General features: G+C 51.1%; 1 protein-coding gene and 1 long non-coding RNA gene across 2 annotated transcripts in view; one reads left to right on the forward strand and one right to left on the reverse strand.

The window, feature by feature from the left end:
- The window catches only part of WDR27 (WD repeat domain 27), a 154,744-nt gene that overhangs the window by 16,698 nt on the left and 111,490 nt on the right, over positions 1-26,556 (forward strand). Inside the window, 12 exon segments of the mRNA XM_040448666.1 lie at positions 3,984-4,108; positions 6,188-6,301; positions 7,530-7,581; positions 9,103-9,173; positions 10,972-11,089; positions 12,730-12,850; positions 14,221-14,324; positions 15,308-15,375; positions 15,574-15,695; positions 16,091-16,173; positions 21,610-21,688; positions 24,044-24,121. Of these exon segments, the coding sequence (XP_040304600.1) occupies positions 3,984-4,108; positions 6,188-6,301; positions 7,530-7,581; positions 9,103-9,173; positions 10,972-11,089; positions 12,730-12,850; positions 14,221-14,324; positions 15,308-15,375; positions 15,574-15,695; positions 16,091-16,173; positions 21,610-21,688; positions 24,044-24,121 (1,135 nt within the window).
- On the reverse strand, positions 633-20,774 carry LOC121013177 (uncharacterized). Its single transcript, XR_005782546.1, has 3 exons — positions 20,584-20,774; positions 15,794-15,799; positions 633-645 (listed from the first exon to the last, which is right to left on the reverse strand). It is a non-coding gene; the product is annotated as an uncharacterized LOC121013177 (long non-coding RNA).

Genomic DNA, 26,556 nt, shown 5'->3' on the forward strand with positions numbered 1-26,556 from the left:
CGTGAGGGGAGGGAAACACATTTCAAATAGGCAAGTAACTGGTTGTTGGTTGTGGGGAGCGCAGCAGAGAAAGGCAAGGTGTCGACAGAGGACGTGGGCAGGACACGTCCACGTGGTGTCATCTCTGGGGAGGTGGCTTTTGAGCTGGGGGATGAGGAGGAGCTGGACGCAAGCGAGGGCTGGTGCCGGACGGTGGCCCCGTGCCACGTGGGAGCGGCGTTGCCGGCAGAGCCGGCCGTGTGCGCACGGGCCCTCTGTGCGCGGAACCTGACCTGTCTGAAGAGCTGAGAGGGAGCCCGCGGGGTGGGAGCATGGGGACATTAGAGCTTGAGCAAACAAAGTTGAGAAGTTAGGTGAGGACCACGGTAAGGAGTGTGAACGTTATGTGATTAGTGACACTGAGAATCCGTAGGACTACTCCAAATAGGTGGCAGGGGACCTTAGGCGACCGTGTACATGATAGTAGTATATGTCCGTGTGTATAAAACGCAGTTAATAGAATGGAAGACCTCACTTCATTTAACTTGTAGCGTGAGCGCAGTATCAGTGTATCACCACAGCACACACACACGTACTTCTGTGATACACACGCATGTGGTACAGACGTAGCCACACACACATACACATAAATAGTATATACACATGCTCATACATATGCAGTACACAAACATACGTAGTGCACGCAAGCACAGTGCATGCATGAATGTACATACGCATGGCACACCCACATAGAGCACGCACACGTATATAAACGTGGCATGCACATGCACGGTACACATTGTACACAAAGCACATACACGTATAACATACACACATGCACATGTAACATACATGCATGTGCAAATAGTACACACACACCTGCACATATACACACGTAGTCTTTGTATGCACATATAGCACGTATATACACACCCACACATATGTGCACATATTCGATATTTATGTAGTACCCACACATGTACATACATATATGGCAATGCACATGTAAACCTACACACATACACCTACACAGATAGTGCACACATACATATGCATGCACACACATAGTACATAATGCATGCATATGTGTGGATACAGTAGTACATACACGCAGGGATGTGCATACAGGCATGCATGTATACGTATAGTGCACGTATATACACTTATACGTATACATGCACACAGAGTATATGCAGACATACACAGATACACACATAGTGCATATACATTCATACACGCAGTGCATGCTACACACTACATGCATACGTGAGCACATATGCATATGTGCACGCACACGCATATACGCAGTACATAGACCTGCATACACATACGTAGATGGACACATGTGCATATAGTACACACATAGAGCACACACACACACATGTACGTATGTATACAGCACACACAGGTATCCATGTCCACATAACATGTACACGTGTGCACAGCACACGCATAAGTATATAACCCATGTACATTTGTGTATATGCATACACGTACACACGTGCATACCACACATGTGAATATAGTAATAGCAACACACATGTGCCTATGTGTATAGCACGTGCAGACACACGTGCGTCAGCATACAACACGCACACATGTACCTGTGTGTATAGCACACACACGTGTAGTAAGCACACACCACACATGTACCCGCGTGTGCAGCACATGCTCACACATGCATGTAAGCATACAGCACACACATGCACCTGTGTATGTAAGCACACAGCACGCACACACATGTACATGTGTATCTACCATGTGCATACATGTACGTAAGTATACACATGTGTACCTGTGTGTATAGCACATACACGCACGTACATAAACACAGAGCACTCACGTACAGGTACATGTTGTATAGCATGTGCACACACGTGAATGTGTGTACACAGGGCACGCACACACATCTGTGCGGTGAACCCCACGTTAGTGATTTGTTCCCCGTATGGGTCTTTGTCAATACGTAGCCTTCCGTGTTGGAAGGGCTGTGTCCCAAGGTTTATTTTTAAGTCGCCCTTCAGAACTCCTGTACGCTTTGGCACACGCGGTCCACTGCATGGACAGGGGGTCGAAGCTGGGCCCTGAGGCACAGCATTCACGCTCACACGGAGCTCAGTCTGGTGGGTGTGCCAGGGCTGCTCTTGTGTCTTCAGCTGTGGCAGTGGGACCGGAACGGGCTCGTTCTGCCCTCACTGCAGGGATGGGGGTGCGGTTCTCAGAAGCCGCAGGCCGCTGCCTGTGCCCCCGTGGCCTGGGCCGGGGGCATCGCAGCCAGGCTTGGTTTCTGCGCCCGTGGAGAAGGCGGGCTCACTTACGGTACCTTCGCGTCCAAGAGCCATTTGGGTTTGCACTTGGACTTGGGAAACGGCACGTGGCCCGGGACCTTGGAGTGCTCCATCATTGGTCACTTGTCCTCAGTCTCCTTTGCTGGCTCGTTGTCACTCTCCCACCTCTTAACGTTGGCACGGGGGCTTTTCCTGTGGCCCCTCAAAAATCACTCCCTTGATGACAGCCAGGCCCTGACAGCCGCCACCTGTGCTCTCGCCGAGGCCTCGGGTGTGAACCGCCCTGGACGCGCCCACGTGCACAGCTGATAGCTCTGAGGCTTACCTGTCCTGACCACCTTTCCCGCACCTGCCTCCCACAGCCTTCCCTGCGGCCGCTCCGGTCAGAAGTCACGGCATCGTGTCCTGTCTTCCTTCCTCGCCTCCACGTCCTCCCAACCCACGGCTTCCGTCTGCTCTCCCTTCAGAACACGTGCGAAGCGTGGATGCTTCTCACACCTGCCTTCACCGTGCCCCGCGGGTTCGCTCACTGGCGCGTTGTGCTGGCGCCTCCCGCTCCCCCCGTTGTGTCCCAGTCCTGTCCCGGGGCTCTGCTCTCAACTCCACAGCCAGGGCTCCCTGCGAAATTGGAGTCTGAGTGCATCCCGCCGCTGCCCAAAGCTCTCCAGGGCCTTGCCGACAAAGCTACAGGACCCCTACCTCTACCCCCAGCTTCAGGGAACGGTCCAGGCATAGTGGCCTGCCCCCAGGGCCATCTCAGGATCCCTGCTGATTCTGCCCCGTCCAATTCTCCGGTGCCGTGGGCCCTTCTGACCACCACCCTGGACCCCAGTCCCCTTTTGTGCTTTGCTTTTTCTCACAGTGTTCACTTCCTTCTAGCACTGTATGTAATTCATCGACATATTTTGGTTACGGGTGTCTAAGTGCCCCCACCTCCTACCCCAGAGTAAGCTTTCCACGAAGGCGGGACTTGGTTTTGTTTGTTGGTCTATCCCGAGTGCCTGTACAGGTGCCGGGGGTAGCATCGGTGCCTGCTAAATACTCGTGGAGCGGACCCATGGGCTTAGCCTGGCCAGACTAGAACTCCCACGTGGTGTGTGCACGGCTCCCTTTCTGTAGGCTCGGGGTCTTGCTGTTGACATGACCTTGCTGGACAGCAGGCAGCCTCAGTCCCACGGCCCAGCCCTGGTGGTGCTGGGTCCTCACTGCCCGGTGCTGGCTTGGTCGAGGGGCCCGCTTGAAGCTGAGGGCTGGCTTGTGTCGTTGCCTTGGCCCCGCAGGCCTGCCCGGAGACGTCCTCGTGGTGTGGGCAGGTCTCGGAGGCTCGGATGGGCGCCCCGTGCCTTTGCCTGTCTGGAGCGAGCCCGGGCAGCTCGCGCGGCCAGGCCTGGAGCAGGTGTGGTCACGGGGGGAGGGACGAACCGGGACCGTGGGCCATTCTGTGTGACCCCCACACGTTCGCACTTGCAGCCTTCGCAGAGACCTCTGTTATCTGCAAAGGCACAGAGTCATCTTCCGATGGACGGTTCTTGCGTTCCGCATACTTCCAGAAGAACTGTTTGCACTTGATGGTTTTAGTACCGTCGAGGAGCTAACGTCGCGTCAGAGTCCTTGTTACTCCGCATCACGTAGAGAGAGAGGGCTGCGTGGTCGGTGATTCCCTGTGGCTCGTGGGCCACTCTGACGGCCTGACACTAACAGTGAAACTCCCTCTAGGGCTGACTCCTCGAGGGCTCGTCCTGGGCACTCTTCTGGGGAAGGCGCTGTATTTGAGGCTGAGCCCGGACGACCGAGCAGCTGCGGTGTGTGCCGGGAATAAAATCTTTATGCTGGATACCGAGGTGGGTGCCGCGTCTGCCGGCGGGGCCTCCTTGGGGCCCTGCCCGCCTCTCATCGACAGTATTTTCATGTGGGCGTATTTTCGTCAGGGGGTTAGGGAAAGCGAGGGAAAACACGTCTTTGTCCTGCGCTGGGAAAAAGCCCCCTGAACCAGCTCCTGCTGTTTCGGGCCAGTTAGGAAACCTGTGCACGGAATCCGGCGATAGCTGTGCTGAGTGAGGGCGCTCAGTCCGATCTCGTTTCTCTCATTAGCTCCTCCTCTGCGGACCTCTCCAAGCCCTCACAGAGTGCCGCTTTCGTTGATCTCTTTTACAAAACTTGCTTTCTTCGGGAGCTGGATGTCTCTCACTTATCTCTTCACTGGGATGGGTGTAAGGGACTGTGTCTCCCCTTCCTCTTGGTGACTTCAAGTCTCGCATCTGATTCTGAAATGGGAGCCCTGGAGGGTCAGCCAGGTGTAAGAGAGCAGGGGTGGGGCGGGAGGGGGGGGGGTTGAAGGAGGCCTCTTGTTTCCTCAGGGTTACGTCTGCCAGAGACTTTGGGGACAGATCATCCAAGGCCTGGTGTTGTGTCTTGGCTGCTATTTGCCAAATGAGTGCAGTTAACAAAGCTCTTAGCCTACGAAGAGTGTTTTTGCCACACCCACTTAAAAAACGCTAGGTTATGGAGAACGTTAGGCATGAAATCTTGCTCGAGGATTAGCTGATGGCAGGCTTTCTGTGTGCTAGGCAGTTTGGGGCCCAGAGTGTCCATTTCTGCGTTCAAGTGATTTTTGGCCAAATTGTGAAATTGAGGCTCACACAAAGGGCTAGTGTTGTCGGTGAAGTCACAGGTGAGGGGACGTGTCCTAGGGTTCAGAATGGCTTTGGGGGTTGTTTGGCGATGCAGGGCTCACCGCCCTTGTGGGACGAGCCAGGAGGGCAGAGAGCCCTGTCCGTCCCGGAAGCAGAGATGCAGGACCGGAGTCAGGTGTCAACCCCGCGGGCGAGCAGGGAGGTGGCGCCTGTTGGCTCCACCGGCCAGCCCACGCTGCCCTCTCCCTTGCTTAGCGGCCTGTACGAGGTGAGTGCGGGCTGCCCACGAACCTGGGGTGTGGTAGCACCGTTCCCCGAGCACTAGGGAGGGCCCGGTTTGTGAGACTTGCTCTGAGAGACTTTAAATGAGTGTGAGCACTTAAACTAACGTAAGCCACGACCATAAGTACTGAGAGGAAATGGGGTGTTCTTTAGGACAGTGTCGTGTTACGGAAGTTGGAGGCAGCAGAAATGTGTATGTCCTCACGTCCAATCTGGAAGTGAGCCTGTTCTTGTGCACATCGCCACCTCGCCTTTTGTTTTGGTCCATCTGGTGACGAGAGGCAGAAGTGGCCGTGCCGCACAGGGGTCTCTGGTCGCTCTGGGAACGTCTTCTCGGTGTAAGTGCTTACTTGTTGGTCAAGTCGCTGTGTGGATACGGCTGCGTACGTATTCCCCGCATGTGTGTGCGGGGACATGATCTTGTCTGACCGGATGCTGTAGGGGTTGAAGAGCAGTCCTGACCCCAGGTGCCCGGAGTCCCAGGTGAACAGCACCAGCACCTCTCGGCCGCGCTATGTGATTCCGGCTTGTGACGCTGTCTTCTGGGGCTGCCCGGTTGTAACAGGCTTCAGGGACTTAGGAAGAAGGCTAGCTTGGTAGTAGATGAACACGCTGTCCTGTGTTATCTCAAGACGCCGTCCCCACCCCTGCAGGGCTGTTCTGGGAAGTCCTGGCACTGGAGGGTGGCTTCAGGGCAGCACACGGTGTAGATGGGAAGGTGCGAGAGCCCGGCCTTCCTGCTGCCTGGCTCTGTTCTGGATCGGCCTCAGTTAGCCTTGTCTCTAAACTTGCCGTGCACATGGCCCCGGGAGGCCTCTGCTTCCTTCCCTCTCAGCTCAGCCATCTGAGTTTGAACTTGTAGGTTTATGTACAAGTACTTTTCACATTTGGAAAAGGGAATTGTGTAGACTTTAACAGAAACCGTTTTCTGTGAGATGTATGTAACTTCTTAACGAGAGTTGCCAGAACATTCAGTTACTGATCTTCCTTCACAAACTCTCCCAGAGCCGGTCTACACTAGCTGTGCTGGAGGGTCACCGGGGCCCCGTGACTGCAGCTGAGTTCTGTCCATGGCAAACGCATATCATCATTTCAGTGTCTGAAGACAGAAGCTTTAAGGTAAGGGCATGGGCACCGGGATACTTCGGATGCTTTCTAGAAGGACTTTCTGGTTTGTGGTCCCTGCACATACGCTCTTGTGTCGGCCAGGAGTGTCCCAACGTCCCCAGCTGGGCTTGGGTTACCTGCGGGCCCCTCCTCCTCAAGTCCAGGGCCTTCGGGAGCTAGAACATCAAATTTGCTTCCGTGTTACTTCCTAAGGGCCCAGAGCAGAAGAAGCATCTTCCGGTAGCAGAGGATTCAGTCAGAACTGAACTGAGGTTGAGAAGGAAAGAACTTAAAAAAATTTTTTTTAATGTTTTATTTATTTTTGAGACAGAGACAGAGCATGGACAGGGGAGGGGCAGAGGGAGAGGGAGACACAGAATCCGAAACAGGCTCCAGGCTCCGAGCTCCGAGCTGTCGGCACAGAGCCCGACGCGGGGCTCGAACTCACGAACCGCGAGATCGTGACCTGAGCTGAAGTCGGACGCCCAACCGACTGAGCCACCCAGGCGCCCCGAGAAGGAAAGAACTTAAAATGCCAGCTAAGCTCCCATCAGGCTCCAAGCCAGCCGGTATTAGGTCTGTTATCTTATTGACCAAGTGAGGACTTCTCCATGGTGACTGGAAGAAAAGTTGAGGGTAATTTAGGCACATCTGCAGAGTGACAGAGGAGAGAGACGGAAAATACTTCTGTTGTCTTCTGGAAGTTTCTGCCCCGTAGAATTGGCCTCACGGGTGCTGTTTCCCGTGCTGTGAGCAGGCCGCCTGGGCTCAGCCCCAGTCCTTCCAGCTGCTGGTGATAAATGAGCGGTGCTGTGCCTCACTTTTCCCGTCTTTAAGATGGACTTTTCCTGTCTTTAAGATGTCTCACGGGGGCTCGGAGAATGGGAGCTGATGTTTGGAGAGCACTGGAGGGTGCCTGAAAAAAATAAACATGTACTTTTAGTCAGGGTATCAATTACTGTGGCCTTCACACCTCTTCTTGGCAACGTCTCCAGCCTCGTCTTGGGTCTTCCCAAACCCACAGATTGTTATTTCTGGAAATGCTAGCTTTCCCCCCTGTGATTCTGACACCTTTTATGGTGTTGCTACAGTTTTATTGTTTATGTGCCTGTTTTATTACTATTTTCTCCTTTAGGTAGCCGTTCACGTGAATTAATTTGTAATTGAGCAGAAGCATTAGTCCACGCTGTGTCAAATGGCAGAATTGTACCTCCTCTAAAAACCAAGTGTCTTTCCAAAGGTCTGGGACCATCACGCGGGATCACCACTGTACAGCTCAGCAGTGCTAACAGGTGACTGGACCTGCGGACGGATGTTCTGTCGGTGGGCCGCGTGCCGCTCTGTAGGCTGGACGCGCCCCATCCAGGGTCTCCGTGCCCCTCACGAGCAGCTGTGTCGCACCCGTCTGCACAGCGTAAGGATTCACTTCACAGGCACATTTCCCGAAGTTTTTAACTTAAAATTGAGCATGTGTGTGCTATCTGGAAGCGCCATCCAGTGAGGCCTCTGCAGGAGGCATCTGCCCCACGGGCCGAGTGTGTGGTCGGGCAGAGTTTGCACGGTCCTGCGCTGCAGGCCATCCTGTGCCCTCCTCACACTGTCTGTGCACCGGTGAGTCCCCGGCATGCGTCGGCAGGTCCCTGCAGAGCGTGCCGTCCTGGCCTGCGGTGCCCTCTGCCTCCCTCTGCCTCCAGGGCTGCTGTCCCAGCACCCTGAGCGTCTCCTACTTCACATGGGGGAGGGGGCAGAGAACTAACAGAAGACGGTCCCTTTCTTGGGATGAGTCCCGTGAAAACACAGCTTAACCAACGTGCAGGTGCCTTGTGATCTGGTGCAGTTTCTGCTATATTTCCCAAAGGATTCAGCATTCTTCCCGGTGCCACTCATCCGTGTGTGGAACAGAATGTTTTAACAACTTGAATACGTTTGTCAATCACAGGGACAAAGCACATCTCTTAGAATTATGTTGGAATTCTTTTCCTGAAATTAATTATGTGGAATTATTTGTCAAGAAAATAATTACAAACTTGATTTTGCGTATCATTTATAGTTTATGTAGGGCATACAATGGTTAAAAATTTTTTTTTAACATTTATTTTTGAGAGACAGAGAGACAGAGCACGAGTGGGGGAGGGGCCGAGAGAGAGGGAGACACAGAATCCGAAGCAACTCCAGGCTCCGAGCTGTCAGCCCAGAGCCCGACGTGGGGCTCGAACTCACGGACCGCGAGATCGTGACCTGAGCCAAAGTCGGACACTTAACCGACTGAGCCATCCAGAGGCCCCGGGCATACAATGGTTTTAAATGTCCCATTTATTTTAATTCTCCTTCTGAATTCTTGACAATTTAGATTCAGGATAAGTTTTAAATTAAATGACACATGCTAGGCAACAATTTAAACAGTAGGCATCATTTAATTGCCGTTTTCCTGACTAGACCCACGAGTTTATTCCTGTTGCGAGTTTAATGCCATTTGGGCACTAGTGCTGTTGATGGTGTGGGTGTGGGGCTGCCTGGCATCGGTCGTGCGGGAGAGCTTTGAACAGACCGGTCCGTTGGCTCCGACCCGGACTAGAAGCTTCTCCCCACCCCCGCCACGTCCCCCCCCCCCCCCACCGCCCTTTTTCTGGTGGGCGGTGTCGCTACTTCCCTCACACACGTTCTCAGAACGTGTATGCACTTGAGGTTTTTATTTGCTGGTGAAGAAGTTATTTCAGGATAGTTCAGACTTGACTAAAAATATGTGTAAGTAAAACCTGGATAGCTTTCAGTTTAAATATTTACAGCTCAATTTTTACGTATTCCCACTGTAGCCTCCCCGCTCCTGAGTCTCCTCGTGGATGAAAAGAGCCAGCAGTTGGTGGCGGGATGTGCAGACGGGCAGGTGAGGGGACCGCAGGCTGGAATCTCAGTTCCAAACGTGACGGTGACCGCACGAGCATCTGCAGAGAGGTCTCTGCTCCGACGCTCGCGTGTGTTCTTTCTGGTTTGAAGACACCGTTGACCCCAGCAGCCGAGCTGTTCCTTCTGGGGTCGCGGCATCCGTGTGGGGCTCACTCGCACGCACCCACAGCCTGTGAAGAGCCAGCTTTATGGAGCTTGAAAAATTGGAAGATACTTGATTTTTTTCAGAATTTAGTTTCTCAGGTGAGCCATTCAGGTGTGCTTCCCCAAGTATGGATTCTGTTCTCTTCTTACACAGTTGCTGTGGAGAAAATTTGGGCAGGATACTGTATTAGGAAATAACCAAACACCCCCATTCAGGCACTTCCGGTCAGCACACGTGTGGGGCTCCCCTCGCCAGGCAGTCCTCCACCACTCTGGCTGGACGGCCTGCAGTTTAACTCCGTTCTGACACTGTCTAGGTGGAGACCCACAGGTTAAGGGCTCAGGCCGTGAGACTCCACCCCCCTTCAGATGCCAGTCACAGGTGGTAGGTCCCCGGCTACTTGAAGTTTCTGCCCAAACTGCCTGCAAATTGGAGGTTCCCACGCCCCCGCTTGGGGTTCGACTAATTTGCTAGAGAGCCTTGCGGAACTCGGGAAGCGTTTATTTACGGGTTCACCCGTCTATTAAAGGGTGTGATGGAGAACACAGACAGCAGCCAGATGGGGGGGTGTAGATGGCGAGGGGGGGAGGGTCCCGCGTGTAGAGCTGGGGGTGGGGTCAGCCTCCCAGTGTGGACGCGGTCACCAGCCTGGAAGCTGGGTGTAACGGAGGCCTCGTCAAGTAGGTGCGATTGATTAACTCGTTGCCCGCTGGTGATTGAACCCAACCCAACCTCCAGGTCAGGGGCTGGACCGAAAGCTGCCAGCCTCTCATCACCTGTGGCTCCCCTGGCCACCTGCCCCCACCCTTGGGGCTTTCCAACAGGCACTTCGTTCACACAACAAAAGACACCTTTCTTTGTCCTTCTCTTCACTTGGGATATTCCGAGGGTTTTAAAGGAGATCTGTGTCAGGAACAGGAAATCCACATACATGGATTTCTTAGTTATAAGTCACAGTATCACGGGTGTATTTTTGGAAACGAGGAAATTTTATCTTTCTTTTTTTAAAAAAAATTTTTTTTTTTTAATGTTTGTTTATTTTTGAGACAGAGAGAGACAGAGCATGAACAGGGGAGGGTCAGAGAGAGAGGGAGACACAGAATCTGAAACAGGCTCCGGGCTCCGAGCTGTCAGCACAGAGCCCAATGCGGGGCACGAACCCACGGACCGCGAGATCATGACCTGGGCCGAAGTCGGAAGCTCAACCGACTGAGCCACCCAGGCGCCCCTATCTTTCTTTTTGACAAAGGTGACTGCTGTCACCCGTGTCTTTTGGCCGGGTGACACGTGGGTGTATTCGCACCTGTGTGTCCGTGCCCTTGGGCTCCGAGAGACTGGCGTGGACCGTGGGGGTCAGAGCACATCGCCCTCCTGGGCGGAGTGTTGTGAGTCAGAGGGGGCGTCTGCACCCAAGTCGGGGGGCCGAAGAAGCACCCGGAGGCTCCGCTGTGGAGGGAAGGGAGGGGTCCAAGCCGCCTCTGAGGCCACGTGCAGTGTGTCTCCCTCTCCTGACCCATCTTTCAACTTGGGCTCGAGCCACACCCACCTGTGATGACGGGCTTCCGTGTGCGCGCGTGCGCGCGTGCGCGTGTGTGTGTGCGTGCGTGTGTGTGCGCCTGCTCTGCTTTCTCAGCTTTGGGTCTTCAGTTTGGTTGAAAGACATCATTATCGTTGTGTGACCCGAGTTGACCTAAAGAAGAAGAGAGAGACTTTCTCCAGGAGGGTCGAGTCCAGGTTGTGCAGCCTGCCAGGTAATGCCACTCAGACCCCCGCCCCCCCACCCTGCCCCGTGGGGTTCCCGCCCTGGTGCTCTCCAAGCTGATCAGCCTGCGAGGGTTCTGGGTTAGGGGAGGGGGCCGGAGAGGAGGCGGGGACAAGTGGAGCGTCTGACCTCAGAGCTCCACCAGCACCAGGCGGATCTTGTGAGGGAGGATGGGGTGGGCCAGTCACCCCATCCTGTGTGCAGGGCACTGCGGTCTGGTGACCAGGAGAGCATGTGTTCCCCGGCCCAAGGCAGCGGCTTCCTGGCTGCTGTGGGTTGTCATGGTGCTGAGGGGTCCAGGGTGGACAGAGCTACCTTCCAGAGCTGTTCCATGCCGAGCTGACTGAGCAGACTGGTGCCCTGCGTGTCCCCATCCCGCACCCTCACCCGGCCTCCCCTGCGTGCCCACACCCCTCCCCCCCTCCCCCGCTGCGTGACCCCATCACCTCCTGGGCCTCCCCTGTACTCCCCTGTCCCTCATCCCCTCCCCCCCCCAGGACGCCCCTGTGCGTCCCCATCCCCTTGGGCTGGCCCAGTCCCTTTGCTCTGCACTATTCTCCCTCTGCCCACAGTTGGTTCTGATGGGGGAAACAAAGGCAGAAAGACGTGATAAAGTTGAATTTCCTTATACCCTGAAGCCCACTGACAAGGTACTTGAGGCCGGCAGAGGAAAATGTTTCTACGGGAACTCCCTTTGTCTTCATGTTAGTGCTTTGCTAGAGGAAGAACCACCTTAGCCTGGCAATAGCCAGGCCTCCAGGATCTTAAGTGGCTACTTTAGCAGACGAAAGTCCTTCTGGGGACTCCCCTAGTCTTTACCTTCCCCAGCTCCCAAGCGCATAACCTGTCACTCCTCGGGACCCCAGTGCAGCCCTTCCTGCCCTCGGGTCCCGTCCCCGTGCGTGCTTTAATAAAACCGTCCTGTTGCACGGAAGACGTCTCAAGAACTCTTTCTTGGCTGTTGGCCCTGGACCCCCACCCCCACTCCAAACCTCATCAGCCCCTACCTGGCCACACCTCCCTTCCTCACCCTCTGCTCTCGTACCTACCACAGTGTCACAACGGGAGTGGATGGTCTGTTGGGAGAGCTGTGGACTTCCCTCCTCAGTCCAGCCTGGGACTCCTGTGGGGCACGGGCAGTGCACTGACTCTCCTGTCACAGCGAGTTCGGCTTTTCCCTGCTGCCCCCAAGTCTCTCACCATTCGTCCTGCTCTTTGGTGTAGCTTGTGTCTCCCCTCCCCTCCCCCGGCCTTCCCGAAGGTCAGAAATTACCTTTATTCAGTGTACCTGCTTTCTTCCTAATGCTTTAAATCTTGGTTTTCGTGACCTCTTGTGTGCGAAGGCCCATTTATTAGCAGGTAAACCTGATCCTGCCTTAAGAACAGGGTTAAACTCTAGGTGTGCCTGACACTCCACGTTCCTTCTTTCCAGGCCTCACGTATGGGGTCTGCTCTGTATTTGTAACCTTGTTCTTTACCTCGTGTAAGTCTGAGGGCTTTCCTTGACTCGTGACCTGATTACTCTAGCCCACGTGTGTTTCCATCAACATCCCGTGGTGCCAACTGTTTGCCTTTAACTCGACTGACCATTTTAATCTCAGCTCAGATTATCAATAGTTCTGTTCCTAGAGGAGAATCGGCGTCCCTGTGCACACGGCCTGGAGAAAGGAGAGGACATGGAAGGAAGCCTGCCTGTCCTGGGCCTGGCTCCCTGTGACCTTTCGCTCCTGCTCAGTTCTGAGTGTGGATGGTGAGTATGATGAACTTGGCCAGTGCCATGTGAAGAAAACTTTACCAAATTAGGTTCATTTTTGAAGAATGATTAAACTAAAACCAAATTATTTTTGTCTGTTAGAATAATAATAACTGTGAAGTGTTTTTAGGACTGCATGCTTCGAGTCTTAAAGTTGGTAAACTTGGTCAATTATTTCTAAGTCTATTTAATAAAAGAAATATTAATTTTAATTTCACTCACCAAAATCCAGGCAGATCTTAAAAAAAATATTTTTAATGTTTATTCATTTTGGGGAGACAGAGTAGGGGAGGGCAGCGAGAGAGGGAGACACAGAATCTGAAGCGGGCTCCAGGCTCTGAGCTGTCAGCACAGAGCCCGATGCAGGGCTCAAACCTACGAAGCGTGGGATCATGACCTGGGCCAAAGTCGGACGCCCAACGGACTGAGCCCCCTAGGCGTCCTTAGGTAGATCTTGATTGCATAATAAGGTAAAGGAGGATATAATCGTGACTCCCTCTGAACTTCCCCCATCTGTCTGTATATCAGACACTTAAGAACGTATCATGATTGCTTTTACTGAGTGTGGAAAGGTCTAGGGACGACGGGGCCTCTGGTCTCCCTGGACAAGGGGGGTGCTCCCCTGGACGGGGAGCTGGCCGTGCTGTAGGGCCAAGTGTCCGCACAGGTGCCAGGCTGGGTGGGAACACACATCTGGCCTGTGCTTTGGTCAGGGCCAGGCCTTCCGCCCCTGGGGTGCACATGGGGTGGCAGCGACCCACCTGCCTGGCCGCCTTCTGGACGGCCGCGGGTGTGTGCGGGCCTGAGAATGAGCCCAGAGTGAGAAAGAGACAGTCCTAGAGCCTTGTGAGGCTCCAGGGGACCGAGTGGCAGGCGGGAGAGAGGGCGTGGAGAGTCCTTCAGAGTCCAAGTCTGGCATAGCCAGAGGAGGCCTATTGGCCCTTTGTTAACGTTGACCCTGTTTGCACATTGATGGAAGAGGAGGCAGAGCTGTGGTCGGTATCTCCTGAGCTCTGCCACCGTGGTCTGTTCCCTGTTAGCGGAGCTCCTCATCTCCAGACACCACCCGGCAGGACGCAGGTGCCACGTGGCCGCCTCGAAGGGATGGACGTGGCACCGGCTGCCACCTTGAGCTCGGAAGAAGTGATAGCCTTGCAGGTGACAGTCGAGTTGCGGTCAGGTCGTGGCCGTCTCGTCTTCACTGGACAGTGGGTTTCCAGAAAACCCGAGACCGTTGAACACCAGCCTGATTGAGTGCGGTTCTGGGTCATAAATGCCGAGAGCCGGCTGCCTGCTCAGTGGCAGCTGTGGGACGGAAGCCTGAGGGGTGAGACCGCCACGTCATTCTCTTTTTCTTTGAAAATTAGCCTGCCTTCTGAGAGTGCCCCGTGCCTGTGGGTTGGAAGCTCCTCTGGCTTACTCATACTTAACTTGGCGAACTTTGAATTGGAAGGCGTTTTACGTTACAAGGGTAAGGTGAAAGTTCAGGTCACCTTTGATCTAAATTTCATGTAACTTCTATTAATGTCTTCCTCTGCCACGGGAGGGTGACACCTTCGGCGTAGAAAGTCTGGTCACCAGAACGTGCAGACGAGGCGTGTTTGCCATGTGTCAGGCCACGGGCAGCTTCTGGGTCCCAAGGCCATGCTGTTAGCTCACTCCGACCTCTGGGTGGGTGTCCCTTCCCTTGGTCCTCGGTGCCCCGGTCTTCTGTGCGCAGGGCTCCGAGGGACACTTCTCCTCAGGGCTGCCGCGCCTGTCCCGAGCTTATACCAAGGGCTTTTGAGTCCACACTGTCCATATTTCCTGCTGACGACTTGACACCTGTGACTGGACAGCCCCCCAGCTTGTCCGACTCCACGGTCTGGACTGACCTGGGGCGGCTCCCGTCTGTTCTCAGATTCTGCGACCTCCATGCCGGGAGTTGCCCTGCCAGTAATGTGGGCGTGATTCCTGACTCCGTCCCTCCTCCCTCCCCGAGCTTGCCCCCCTCAGGAGCCTCCTGCAGGCACAGCCCATGTCACCTGTAAGAGCAGTCTCCCTACTTTCTCCTTTAAGGCCCCTGTGTTTTGGGGACAGAGTCCGAGTTCTTAGCCTGGCCCAGCCCAGCCTCTCTCCTCGTTGGAGGTCACTGCCCGTTTCGACCGTCACTTACTTGCAGACTTTGCTTGAACCCTCCAAACCTCTGCTGACCTGAGTGCCTTCTTCTCCTCCCCCTGCTTGCCCTTGAAGGTTCACCGGAGCTCCTCTTAGATCTGGGTGTGTGTGTGTGTGCCCCTGGAATTGTGTTACCGGGGCTCGCCCCAGCTGCCCTATGCCTTCTCCGCCGGATTGAGCTGCCCCAGGGCAAGGGCTCTCGGGAGCGCACAGGCCCACGTGCGGTGGGCGTGCAGGCACGTGGGGTTCGTTCCCCCGTAAACGTTGCTTGTTTGTCTCTCTTTGCTGGAAATTAAGATTTCAGGAGCCTCAGCATTCAGGTTGCCGGATCGTGTGCAATGATGAGCAAGGCCGGCGAGCAAAAGGTGATACCTGAAACGTGCCGTCCTCAGACCCTGCCGAGTGCATCGGTACGCGTCCTTTCCTCCATGTGGTGGAGTGTGACCTCGCGTGTGACGTTTGGCACGCGATAACTGCCCACATGACAGGAGCAGCCTTACCCTGTGTGGTTGGGGTCACGGGTGTGTGCTCACTGTTGACCGTGTGACAACTGTCCCGTGCAGGCCATCTGCTTACTGACGTCCATGTTTGGCGGTCAGATCGCCGTGTTGGAAATCCGTCTCGCGGCTCTGGTGCGGTCTCGGCAAGGTCTCGGCGCCGGAAGGAGCCTGTCGGTGCTGCCTCGGTAGGGTCTTCTCCGGTAGGATTTCCGCATGCGGCTTTCCCCGCTCAGGAGCTTACGTTCCTGTCGATTCTAAGAATTAAAAGTAAAGTTTGGTGAACTCCCAACTCTCCTGACCTGTTCGAAAGAAATTCTTGCCCATGGCATTGCTTCTGTCTTGTTTAAAAGTAAATGATTCATACTTAATTTTCAATGTAAAAGTATTTTATTTCAGGATAGAATGTAAATTATAAAAGAGCCATTTTGTTAAAAATAGTAAAGATTATTTCTTAGAAGAAGAGGAATAAGCTTGATCGTTTCCAAAGATCGCACATCCGTATCTACATGAGTTAATCCCTTGTGATGTCCTGACAACGTGCATTTTGTGAGTTTGTTCTCCTGGCCATTTGTCTGCCTAGTGGCTGTGTCCTGTCCACGTCTCCGCTGCACTTCAGAATTGCTGAGGAGCACAGGACCCCACCGGCGCCTCAGCGACGGTCCGGTTAGTACCCCCTGCTCTGGGACGTGGCACAATGACCTGCTCTGTGGATTCATGTTTGTCCGCGTGAAAATTCGGCATTTCCTCTGTCCATCGCTGCTTCGTTTCTCTGCCTCTCATGTATTTTTTACATGCTCTTTGTGGTAGGGAATGTGCTAGATATTTTGTTTTCCTGAATCGGGTATCATTCATAGGAATTCAAAAACAAGTGCTCTAGGGGCGCCTGGGGGGCTCAGTAGGTTAAGCGTCTGACTTGGGCTCGGGTCATGATCTCACGGTTCGTGAGTTCGAGCCCCACGTTGGGCTCTGTGCTGACAGCTCGGAGCCTGGAGCCTGCTTCTCTGTCAAAAATAAATAAAAACACTAAAAAAAAAAAAAATTGAAAAAACCAAATGCTCTACCGGCCAGAACATACATGTGGATGCCCAATTATTGATCACGGGACTGATTTTTTTTCTTGTCTCTCTTTGCTGAAGATCGTAAAGCCATTGCCAAGCATCACATCGTTTTACCCCTGCAGACTTGAGTATGCGTTTCTAAAACACAGACGTGTGCTTGGTGGCCGTGATGCCATTATCAAAACCAACAGCGATTCTTTCGTGTCCTTTATTAATTAGCCAGCCCAGATAAGTTATTCCTGATTGTCTCAAAAATCTTTCTCATTGTATTACTATAAGCAGAAAACAAATCCGCACGTTGCTCTTTACAAAGAAATAATTTTAAAGTTCTGTTTTAAGATGCCAGACTTCATTACATTTTCCGTTTATTTTCATTGTTGAGAATCACTGACAGCGATTCTTTTTTCCCTTTCGTTGACCAACCCGGAGTCCTAATCAGTATGGTTAAGCCTCCTGTTGACCTAGTTACAAACCAACAGAGGTGCTCAGTCTGCTTGTATCTCCATCTTTGATGAGGGACCCCAGCTCCTGGAGGGGGCACGACTGCAGGCGCAGGTGCCCTCCTGCTAGGTCGTCCAGGCTCTGGCTCTGGAAGGGCGGGGGGCTGTGCCGTCATCGCACCCGTGTCCCGCCGCCCCCCCTGCCTTGTCCACGAGACCTTCTGAAGGCCTCCACTGTTCTTAACTGCGTTGCTCTGTGGCTCCCCCGGCCCCGCCCCCCAGCCGAGTCCCTCTGGGGAAGGCGTGCACGGACTGTCACCCTCATACCTCCCCTCCCGCGTGGTCACTGCAGGCCGGGTCCCCCCCTTCGGGATCTGGGATCCCCTCTGCTGGGTTTCTGAGCCGCGGCCTCCCGTTCTCCTGGCTCTGTCCCTCCCTCAGTCCCAACACCCAGCCCTGTGTCGCTTCGGGAGCAGAAGTCCGTCCATCCTCCAATGGCGGCCTCCTCAGAGAAGTTTAAATTCCTATGTAGTTACGTTAGCGAGAACCGAAAGTCTTTGCTAGGCATATGTTACGGCTTTATACTTAAGTGGTGTGGTAAAAGTTGTTTTTCATATTCTTTTTAAAAACATGTTCTGTTCGTTTATTTCTTCTTTCTTATATTTTTTATTGTGGTAGAATATCTATAATGTGAAATTTAACATTTTAACCATTAAAAAATTTTTAAAAATATTTTATTTATTTTTTTGAGAGAGACAGAGCGTGAGCAGGGGAGGGACAGAGAGAGAGGGAGACAGAATCCGAAGCAGGCTCCAGGCTCTGAGCTGTCAGCGTAGAGCCTGACATGGGGCTCGAACTCCTGAACCGTGAGATCTTGACCTGAGCTGAAGTCTCACAATTAACCGACTGAGCCACCCAGGCGCCCCACATTTTAACCATTTTTAAGTGTACAGCTCATTGGCATTAAGTGCCTTCATATTGTTGCATGATGTAAAGTCTTTTAAGATAATTTTATTAATACCAAAAATTATGTATATGTTTTTATTAAAATTACTTGGAAAAAAGTTGTGACAGATATTAATTAAATTGCTAATTAGTTGGAATATTAGGTTGCTTAGATAATATTCCGAAATTCTAAATACATTTTTACTCAAAGAAAATTACTTAGACTGGATGAACTCTATGTTAAGTGGCCACTGATGCTCTGTTTTTTACCTCTAAGTGTGGCCAGTTATTTTCATCACCACACATGTGACTGGGCATGTCAGAGGCATAATCTTATGGCTCCTCTGTATGGAACTGTTTTGAAATGAGACACATAATTTCCTCTTTCTTTTATTACCTCGCTCATTTCTTTAGATTTTATTCTTGTTTTATTTAGAGTACCCTTAAAAATGTTTTTTTTTTTTCATTTTTTGCTAGTATGGATCATCTTATTCGGATGAGTCTATATGATATACCATGCTTCACAGCTAAGTGATGCGTAGAACAAAACCTTTGATAAGAACAGTCGTGTAGACAGTAAGGCTTATTACGGAGATTATAATTTCTCTGTAACCAGGGACAGGTGCAATTTCAGACAGTTGATTTTTATGACAGTTTTATGTCTTGTTTAAAAAGTATTCATATGGAGGGGCGCCTGGGTGGCGCAGTCGGTTAAGCGTCTGACTTCAGCCAGGTCACGATCTCGCGGTCCGGGAGTTCGAACCCCGTGTCAGGCTCTGGGCTGATGGCTCAGAACCTGGAGCCTGTTTCCAATTCTGTGTCTCCCTCTCTCTCTGCCCCTCCCCCGTTCATGCTCTGTCTCTCTCTGTCCCAAAAATAAATAAACGTTGAAAAAAAAATTAAAAAAAAAAAAAAGTATTCATATGGAGAGTTAATGCAGATGACCGATTTATAGTTGTGCTAGAATCTAAAAATTTGCATCCCTCTAGTTGCAAGAAGCATAGTAGAAATAAACACATGCGATGAACTGATATATTTTAATACTTAAAGCATTTATTAAAGTAATATGCCCTTCCATAAATATGAACTTTATTCTAGTACTTTCAAGACCTTTTCATAGCCAAGTACCCAAATGCATCTGTTATTTTATTATCTGATCTGGAAAATATTTTCCGTTTGCTTTGTTCTTCTCAGAGATTTTTTCTCCTTCACTTGACACTGAGGTGGAGAGAGGTTTTCTGGGTCCCCCCTGGGAGCAGTTGTATTTCCAGGCCTTCCCCGAGGTGCCTCGTTCCCCGGGTGGGGCTCTGCCTTCGGCGAGCCGGATGCTTTTTGGGTTCCTGGTCACGTGGGTGTCATTTTAGTGATTTGCTCACTCGCTTCACTTGGTTTTTGATGGGAATATGGTCCAGGTTATCAGGCTTGAAATAGTGCCAGATACAGAACTGAGTTTCTTTGTTAAAAAACAAAACAAAACAAAACTATTTTCAAAATAATGCAATACTGTGCAAGTATCCGTTTTTTCTAAAGCTACTTTATACTGCTGTACAGAGTATTCATATTGGATACCAAGTATTAAATGTTTGTAAAAATCAATAATTCTGGCAGAATTTTATTTTGCCTGAAAGGATTTGAGATTTGTAAATATTTGTGTTAAGTTCATGCAGCGTCAGAGTTTTTATCAGTTGGCAGTGCTGCGGAAAACTTAGTAGGATAAGAAATTTCGTTGCCACTGAGGTGCACAGGTGTAGTCATGGTTAAGTGCTTTATCTTTCTTACTGCTCTATCATGTGGTAAACGAGTACCTGAGAGAAATGTGAGCTGATTTAAGATCATTGCTGTTCTTGTTTGTAGAAAAGATCTATTTGTCACAGCTTTATAGAGCGAGTTACTCCACGATGGCTGGTTTCTAGTGTGCCACGGACGGGATTTCACATAGACGGGTTCTGTGTGTGGCCTGTTTTATTACGACGTGAGCTGATGTGTTAGTCTACATGGTGTTTGGAACATGTGCTGTTGAGCACATACTGCAATTCAGTATCATTTGAGGAATGAGAAAACGTTTTTTGTTGTTTTCTTATACTTGTAATACCCTTGATTTAACCTTCTTTGCTGGTATCGGTTGGTTTGGCATTGCGTGTGAAACCTCTTCGGTTTATAGTGAATGGCCTCCTTCCATGCATGTGAACTTTTGTGTTCTCAAGGAACTTTTTTCTCGGCATGTTACACATTTGCTACTTTTTTTTTCTATAATTATTTTTTATAATTTAAGTCCAAATTAGCACATGGTGCAACAGTGATTTCAGGAGTAGATTCCTTAAGCCCCTTCCCCATTTAGCCCACCCCTCCATCACACAACCCCTCCAGCACCCCTCTGTTCTCCATATTTTAGAGTCTCTTATGTTTTGCCTCCCTCTCTGTGTTTGTCTTCTTTTTGCTTCCCTTCCCTTATGTTCGTTCATCTGTTTTGTATCTTAAAGTCCTCATATGAGTGAAGTCATATGATTTTTGTCTTTCTGTGATTACTTTCGCTTAGCATAATACCCTCTAGTTCCATCCACGTTGCTGCAAATGGCAAGATTTCATCCTCTCTCATCGCCAAGTAATACTCCATCGTATATATAAACTACATCTTCCTTATCCATTCATCCATTGATGGACATTTGGGCTCTTTCCATACTTTGGCTATCGTTGATAGTGCCGCTGTAAACACGGGGGTGCGTGTGTTCCTTCGAAACAGCACACCTGTATCCCTTGGATAAATACCTAGTAGTGCAGCTGCTGGGTCGTAGGGTAGTTCTATTTTTAGTTTTTTGAGGAACCTCCACACTGTTTTCCAGAGCGGCTGCACCAGCTGGCCTTCCCACCAACAATGCAAAAGAGATCCTCTTTCTCTGCATCCTCGCCAGCGTCTGTTGTTGCCTGAGTTGCTAATGTTAGCCATTCTGACAGGTGGTATCTCATGGTGGTTTTGATTTGTGTTTCCCTGATGATGAGTGCCGTTGAGCATTTTTTCATGTGTCGTTTGGCCATCCGGATGTCTTCTTTGGAGAAGTGTCTCTTCATGTCTTTTGCCCATTTCTTCACTGGATTATTTGTTTTCTGGGTGTGCGTTTGATAAGTTGTTTATAGATTGTAGATACTAACCCTTTATCTGATTAGTCGTTTGCAAATATCTTCTCCCATTCTGTCGGTGGCCTTTTAGTTTTGCTGATGGTTTCCTTTGCTGTGCAGAAGCATTTAATTTTGATGAGGTCCCAGTAGTTCATTTTTGCTTTTGTTTCCCTTGCCTCTGGAGACATGTTGAGTAAGAAGTTCCTGCAGCCAAGATCAGAGAGGTTTTTGTCTGCTTTCTCCTCGAGGATTTTGATGGCTTCCTGTCTTACATTTAGGTCTTTCATCCATTTTGAGTTTTTTTTTGTGTCTGGTATAAGAAAATGGTCCGGGTTCATTCTTCTGCATGTCGCTGTCCGGTTTTCCCAACCCCGTTTGTTGAAGAGACTGTCTTTATTCCATTGGATATTCTTTCCTGCTTTGTCAGAGATTAGATAGCTATACATTTGTGGGTCCATTTCTGGGCTCTCTATTCTGTTCCATTGATCTGAGTGTCTGTTTTTGTGCCAGTAACATCTACTTTTTAAACTCGTTTCACACAGTGGTACGGAGCACCGTTCAGGACCAGCCTCTGGTTTTCCACGGCAAAGTGAGGTCATCTGGGTATGCGACCGCCCCGCAGTGAGTAACTAGGCCTGGAGAGGCGGCAAAGATGTGTGTGGAGGGCCACCCCCGGGTGCAGGGCAGGGACACGTGGACAGCAGTCAACACGAGGCCGCAGCAAGCCCCTCCTGTGTGCTCGCCATGTGCTCGCCTCTCGGGCGCCCTTTGGTCCTGATTGACGGCAGCGCTGATGCCTGGTGACCTTGTCAGGTGCCAGGACAGGGGCGGACCTGCCTGGGAGAGGGGGACGCAGGGACGGAGACCTGGCCGCCGGGGCTTTCTGGGAGCATTAGATGCAGTGTATTCAGACCTGGTTTGGTGGGTTGGGGAGGGAGGGAGTCAATGATGACGAAATTGGGAACAACGTGGTATCTGGGGAGTTTCAAGTACAGCAGAGCCTTGAAATCCCCTTGTCTTTCCGGAATGCCGCATTTCTTGGAAGCGGACTTTGCTTTTCTGTGTGAAATGCACGTCGGCCTCTGACGTCTTCTCACCCCAAATCTTGATCTGTTCCGTGCTCTTCACATACTGAGCGGAACGGTCCTGGGGGCCCCACTCGGAGCGCAGGTCAGGGCTTTGGGAGGCTCTCTGGGGTCACCCGTCCCCTGACCCGCTTATGCCATGCTCTCCCTCTCCCTCCCCCCTGGCCTCCGCGTCCATCCCTCTGCCTCGGGGCTCTCCATCGGCCCTTTCTTCCCCCTCATGCGCTTCCCTGAGGCTCACATGGGTGCTGCTTATGGGGCAGCCAGTCTTGCTTCTATCCAGGCTGCCTGGACACCATGCCCACCTCTGCCGTGATTCCCTCCCAGCCCTTGCCTGCTTTATTCTCTCTGCCACGACTGGCTAGCATGACTTCGTGCTTTACTTATTATTTATTCTTTAAACCTCTGGTCCTGGTACAGCACTTGGCACGCAGACCCTCTCGCAAAGTACTGATGGATGACGGATGGACGGACGGATGGATGGATGGATGTGTGATAGATGGGTGGGTGGATGATGGATGGATGGGTAGGTGGATGGATGGATGGATTCTGGATCCTTGCCTCAACAAAATTGCACACTAGTTCATACACCATGCCTGTGGGCACCAGCTGTAGTGTGATCTGCTGTGTTCAGTGTGGACTTCTGGGGTCCCTTATATTAAGGCACGTCTTGAGTTTTCTTTCCTGTGTGGGTGCCCAGGGGGAGGAAGAGGCCAGACCACGAACAGCCCTGAGCACCAACCTGGGAGTTTGAACTTTACGGGAAAAGTACAGCATGATGTTACAGTATTTTAAATGTCAAGGATCACCCTGTCAGGATATGCGGCACGGTGACCTGTCAGAGGCAGTGGGAGGGGCAGATGGAAGGAGGCGAGCCCAGCCCTGACCGTGTCCGCCTCCCTCCTGGCGTGCTTCCTGTGCTCCGGCAGCATTCTGGCTCCTTCTCACATGTTCCCTGCTGGTCCCCGCTCAGTGGTCTCTTACCCTTTGTTCTCTTTTCTCCCATCCTCAAGTGACTGGCATCCTCCCTCCTCCGGGCCCCAGGGGACTTTCAGATCCTGCGGCAGTGCAGAGCCTCTGGCGGTGGCCCGGGGCCAGGCCACCCCCTCCTGCCCCTTGGTCTGATGGCTCCGGGCACGGCCCGAAGCCGAGCCTGCTACTGACACTGCAAGGCTTGGATGCGGGTGCGGGATGGGGGTGTGGCTGTCCCTCGTCTGTCCCCGGAGCTCAGCACCATGTGCCCCAGCATCTCTGGGAGCTTCTTTCTTCATCTTAAAAACCATCTTGAAAACAGGTGCCTGTTCAGCCACCGCCAGCATTTAATCTAATTCTGTTCAAGAGAGAATTCAGTGTGACTTGCCAGGAATTTCTCTTCTGTCTCTGAGTAGGTTTGCAAAATAATGTTCACAAGTGAAGTTTCGTTTCTGTTATGATTATATAAATTTATTCTCCAAAAGGAAACAATATCATAAGAATCATGTTTTGTATTCACTTTAAGGGGATTCTGACTTTGGGAGCAGTTTTTTGATTTATACATCTTTCACACACACCTCACAAAATGGGACCAATAGATAATTTGCGGTGTGATCTTTACACAGAAATGGTTATCTTAGTGTTTTTCTAGTAGTCAAAATTTATAAGTGAGTAGCTCAGTATTATCCAGAATTTTTATGTCCAGATATATTTTCAGCAGTGCAATAGCCAGTATAGATATATAATTGAAACAATAGCTGTTACAATTAGAGTAAGTGAGTGTTCGCTTTATCACTAGTTGGGACACTGAAAGCGTTTATATGTTTATATGTTCTGTATGTTTTGCTGCAAAATACAGGTCTCTTAAGAAGCTTGGAGTTGTCATCTTTGAGATGACGTAAGAGTTTTCTTTCCACAGCGTCACTATGTTTTCACCCAAGACCAACACCAGGAATAACGGTGACAGCCCTTCACGCCGCAGGAGCAGTCACAGGTGGTGTGTCACGAACTTGCCTTTCAAAGTAGACGTAGCATACTTTGGGGAGGGCCTTTGAATACTGTCAGTGAATTTGTTTCAAACAGGTGTCCAACCTTGGGAGTACCAGATGTGTACATGGCCCACGTATACACAGCGTGTGCACGTTATTCGTATATGTATGTCCTTTTACTCAGATTCAGTTCTTCCGTATTCATTTTTCAGACAGGCTGCTATTTTTACCGTCTTGACAACTTGGCAATATTTTTTTCTTTCTTTAAATCCAAGTTAGTTAACATATAGTGTGATAATGGTTTCAGGGGTAGAACCCAGTGATTCACCACCTACACACGACACCCAGTGCGCATCCCGGCAAGTGCCCTCCTCAATGCCCGTCACCCACCTACACCATCTCCCCCCACCTCCCCTCCAGCGACCCTCAGTCTTCAGAGTCTCTCTTGCGGTTTGCCTCCCTTTCTGTATTTATCTTATTTTTCCTTCCCTTCCCCTATGTTCATCTGTTTTGTTTCTTAAATTCCACACGTGAGTGAAATCATATGGTATTTGTCTCTCTCTGACGGACTCATTTTGCTGAACACGATACCCTCTAGTTCCATCCATGTTTGCTGCAAATGGCAACACTTCCTTCTTTTTGATCGCTGAGTCATAACCCATCGTGTGTATACAATCCGCTTCTTTATCCATTTGTCCGTCAGTGGACATTTGTGCTCTTTCCATACTTAGGCTATTGTTGATAGCGCTGCTATAAACGTTGGGGTGCCTGCGCCCCTCAAAACAGCATCCCTGTATTCCTTGGATAAATACCTAGTAGTGCAATTGCTGGGGCATAGGGTAGTTCTATTTTTAGTTTTTTGAGGAACCTCCATACTGTTTTCCAGAGTGGCTGCACCAGTTTGCATTCCCACCAGCAGTGCAAGAGATCCTCTTTCTCCGCATCCTCACCAACCTCTGTTATTGCCCGAGTTGCTAATGTTAGCCATGCTGACAGGTGTCAGGTGGTATCTCTTGGTGGTTACGATTTGTATTTCCCTGATGATGAGTGATGTGGAGCATCTTTTCATGTGTCACTTGGCCATCTGGATGTCTTCTTTGGAGAAGTGTCTATTCATGTCTCTTGCCCATTTCTTCACTGGATTATTTGTTTTTTGGGTGTTGGGTTTGATTTGTTTATCGTCTTGTGGATACTAACCCTTTACCAACTATGTCATTTGCAAATATCTCCTCCCATTCCATCAGTTGCCTTTTAGTTTTGTTGAGAGATTCCTTCTCTGTGCAGAAGCTTTTTATCTCGATGAGGTCCCAATAGTTCATTTTTGCTTTTGTTTCCCTTGCCTCTAGAGGCAATAGTTAATTTTTGTTAAAATGCTGTTTTAAGAAAGTGTTGTAGCCAGCGATGGATCATTCTTGATAAGTTTCTTGCTTAATAATTGGACAGAAAAATTTGATCAGTTTATGGGCTCCAGGCGAATATTGAATGGCCGGCGATGAGTTCACTGACATGGATGCGCTTCTTGTGGGACGCACTGCTGCCCACGATGTGCGGATCGTGGCCAACCTGCCGATCCCCAGGCCCCACGTGCCTAGATGGGAAGGTGTTTGGGGGACCTCTAGGACCTAGATTCCCTCATTTGGATGGAGACTATGGCTGGTGGTATCAAATTATCACCCACTCCAGTCTACAGCCCGTCTACACCCACACGGGGATGGAGACTATGGACGACGGGAGTGAAGTGTCACTGACTCCAGTCTGCAGCCCGTCTGTACTTGAGCAGTCACTTGCCAGATGCTGGTTTTGCCCACGTGTTGTGACGTTTTTCTTAAGCCCCATTGCTCTTCCTGCCCGTCTGTGCTGCTCCTGTATCAGTGGGTCAGCGACGGTGGGGATGTGCCCGCAGCAGGTGCCCTCGGACCCTGGGACAGCTGTCTGTGGTTGAGCATAGAATGCAGCAAGAAAGAGCCCTGCTCAACTCTGATCTTTCTGGTGGCTTTTTCCTATGAGAGCCCAGCTCTCCAGACAGAGTCAGCTGTCTCTGCTGCAATTCCAGCCCCAGGGGGCATTGCATTGAGGGGTTTCCGGAGACCCCAAACAACGTCCTGGGCACAGGCAAGTGTTTCTCAGGGAGAGGCTCCTCTGAACACCCACCAAATTTCCCTTTGAAGGGACGGTGCTGCCTGGCTGGGGGCGGGCCTGCGAGCCCGTCTTCCCAGCTTTTACTGCATTAGAGACATGAGTAAATGTGTCTAACTTGTCTTCCGTAACTTTCAGCTTTCACAACAACCTGTCTTCAGATCATAGCTACTTTCCTTTCTGCTCTGTGCAGTGTGCCTGGAACTTTCCACGTCCCCCTAACCTGTGGCAGTGCTGCCTGACAGGTGGTTTTGTGCTCTGTTTACACTGGATTCTGGGACTGCGGTGGGAAGGACGTGGAGGCCAT

The sequence above is a fragment of the Herpailurus yagouaroundi genome, unplaced genomic scaffold (assembly GCF_014898765.1).
Source record: "Herpailurus yagouaroundi ecotype Mexico unplaced genomic scaffold, PumYag 198, whole genome shotgun sequence".
In the NCBI taxonomy this organism is placed as follows: domain Eukaryota; kingdom Metazoa; phylum Chordata; class Mammalia; order Carnivora; family Felidae; genus Herpailurus; species Herpailurus yagouaroundi.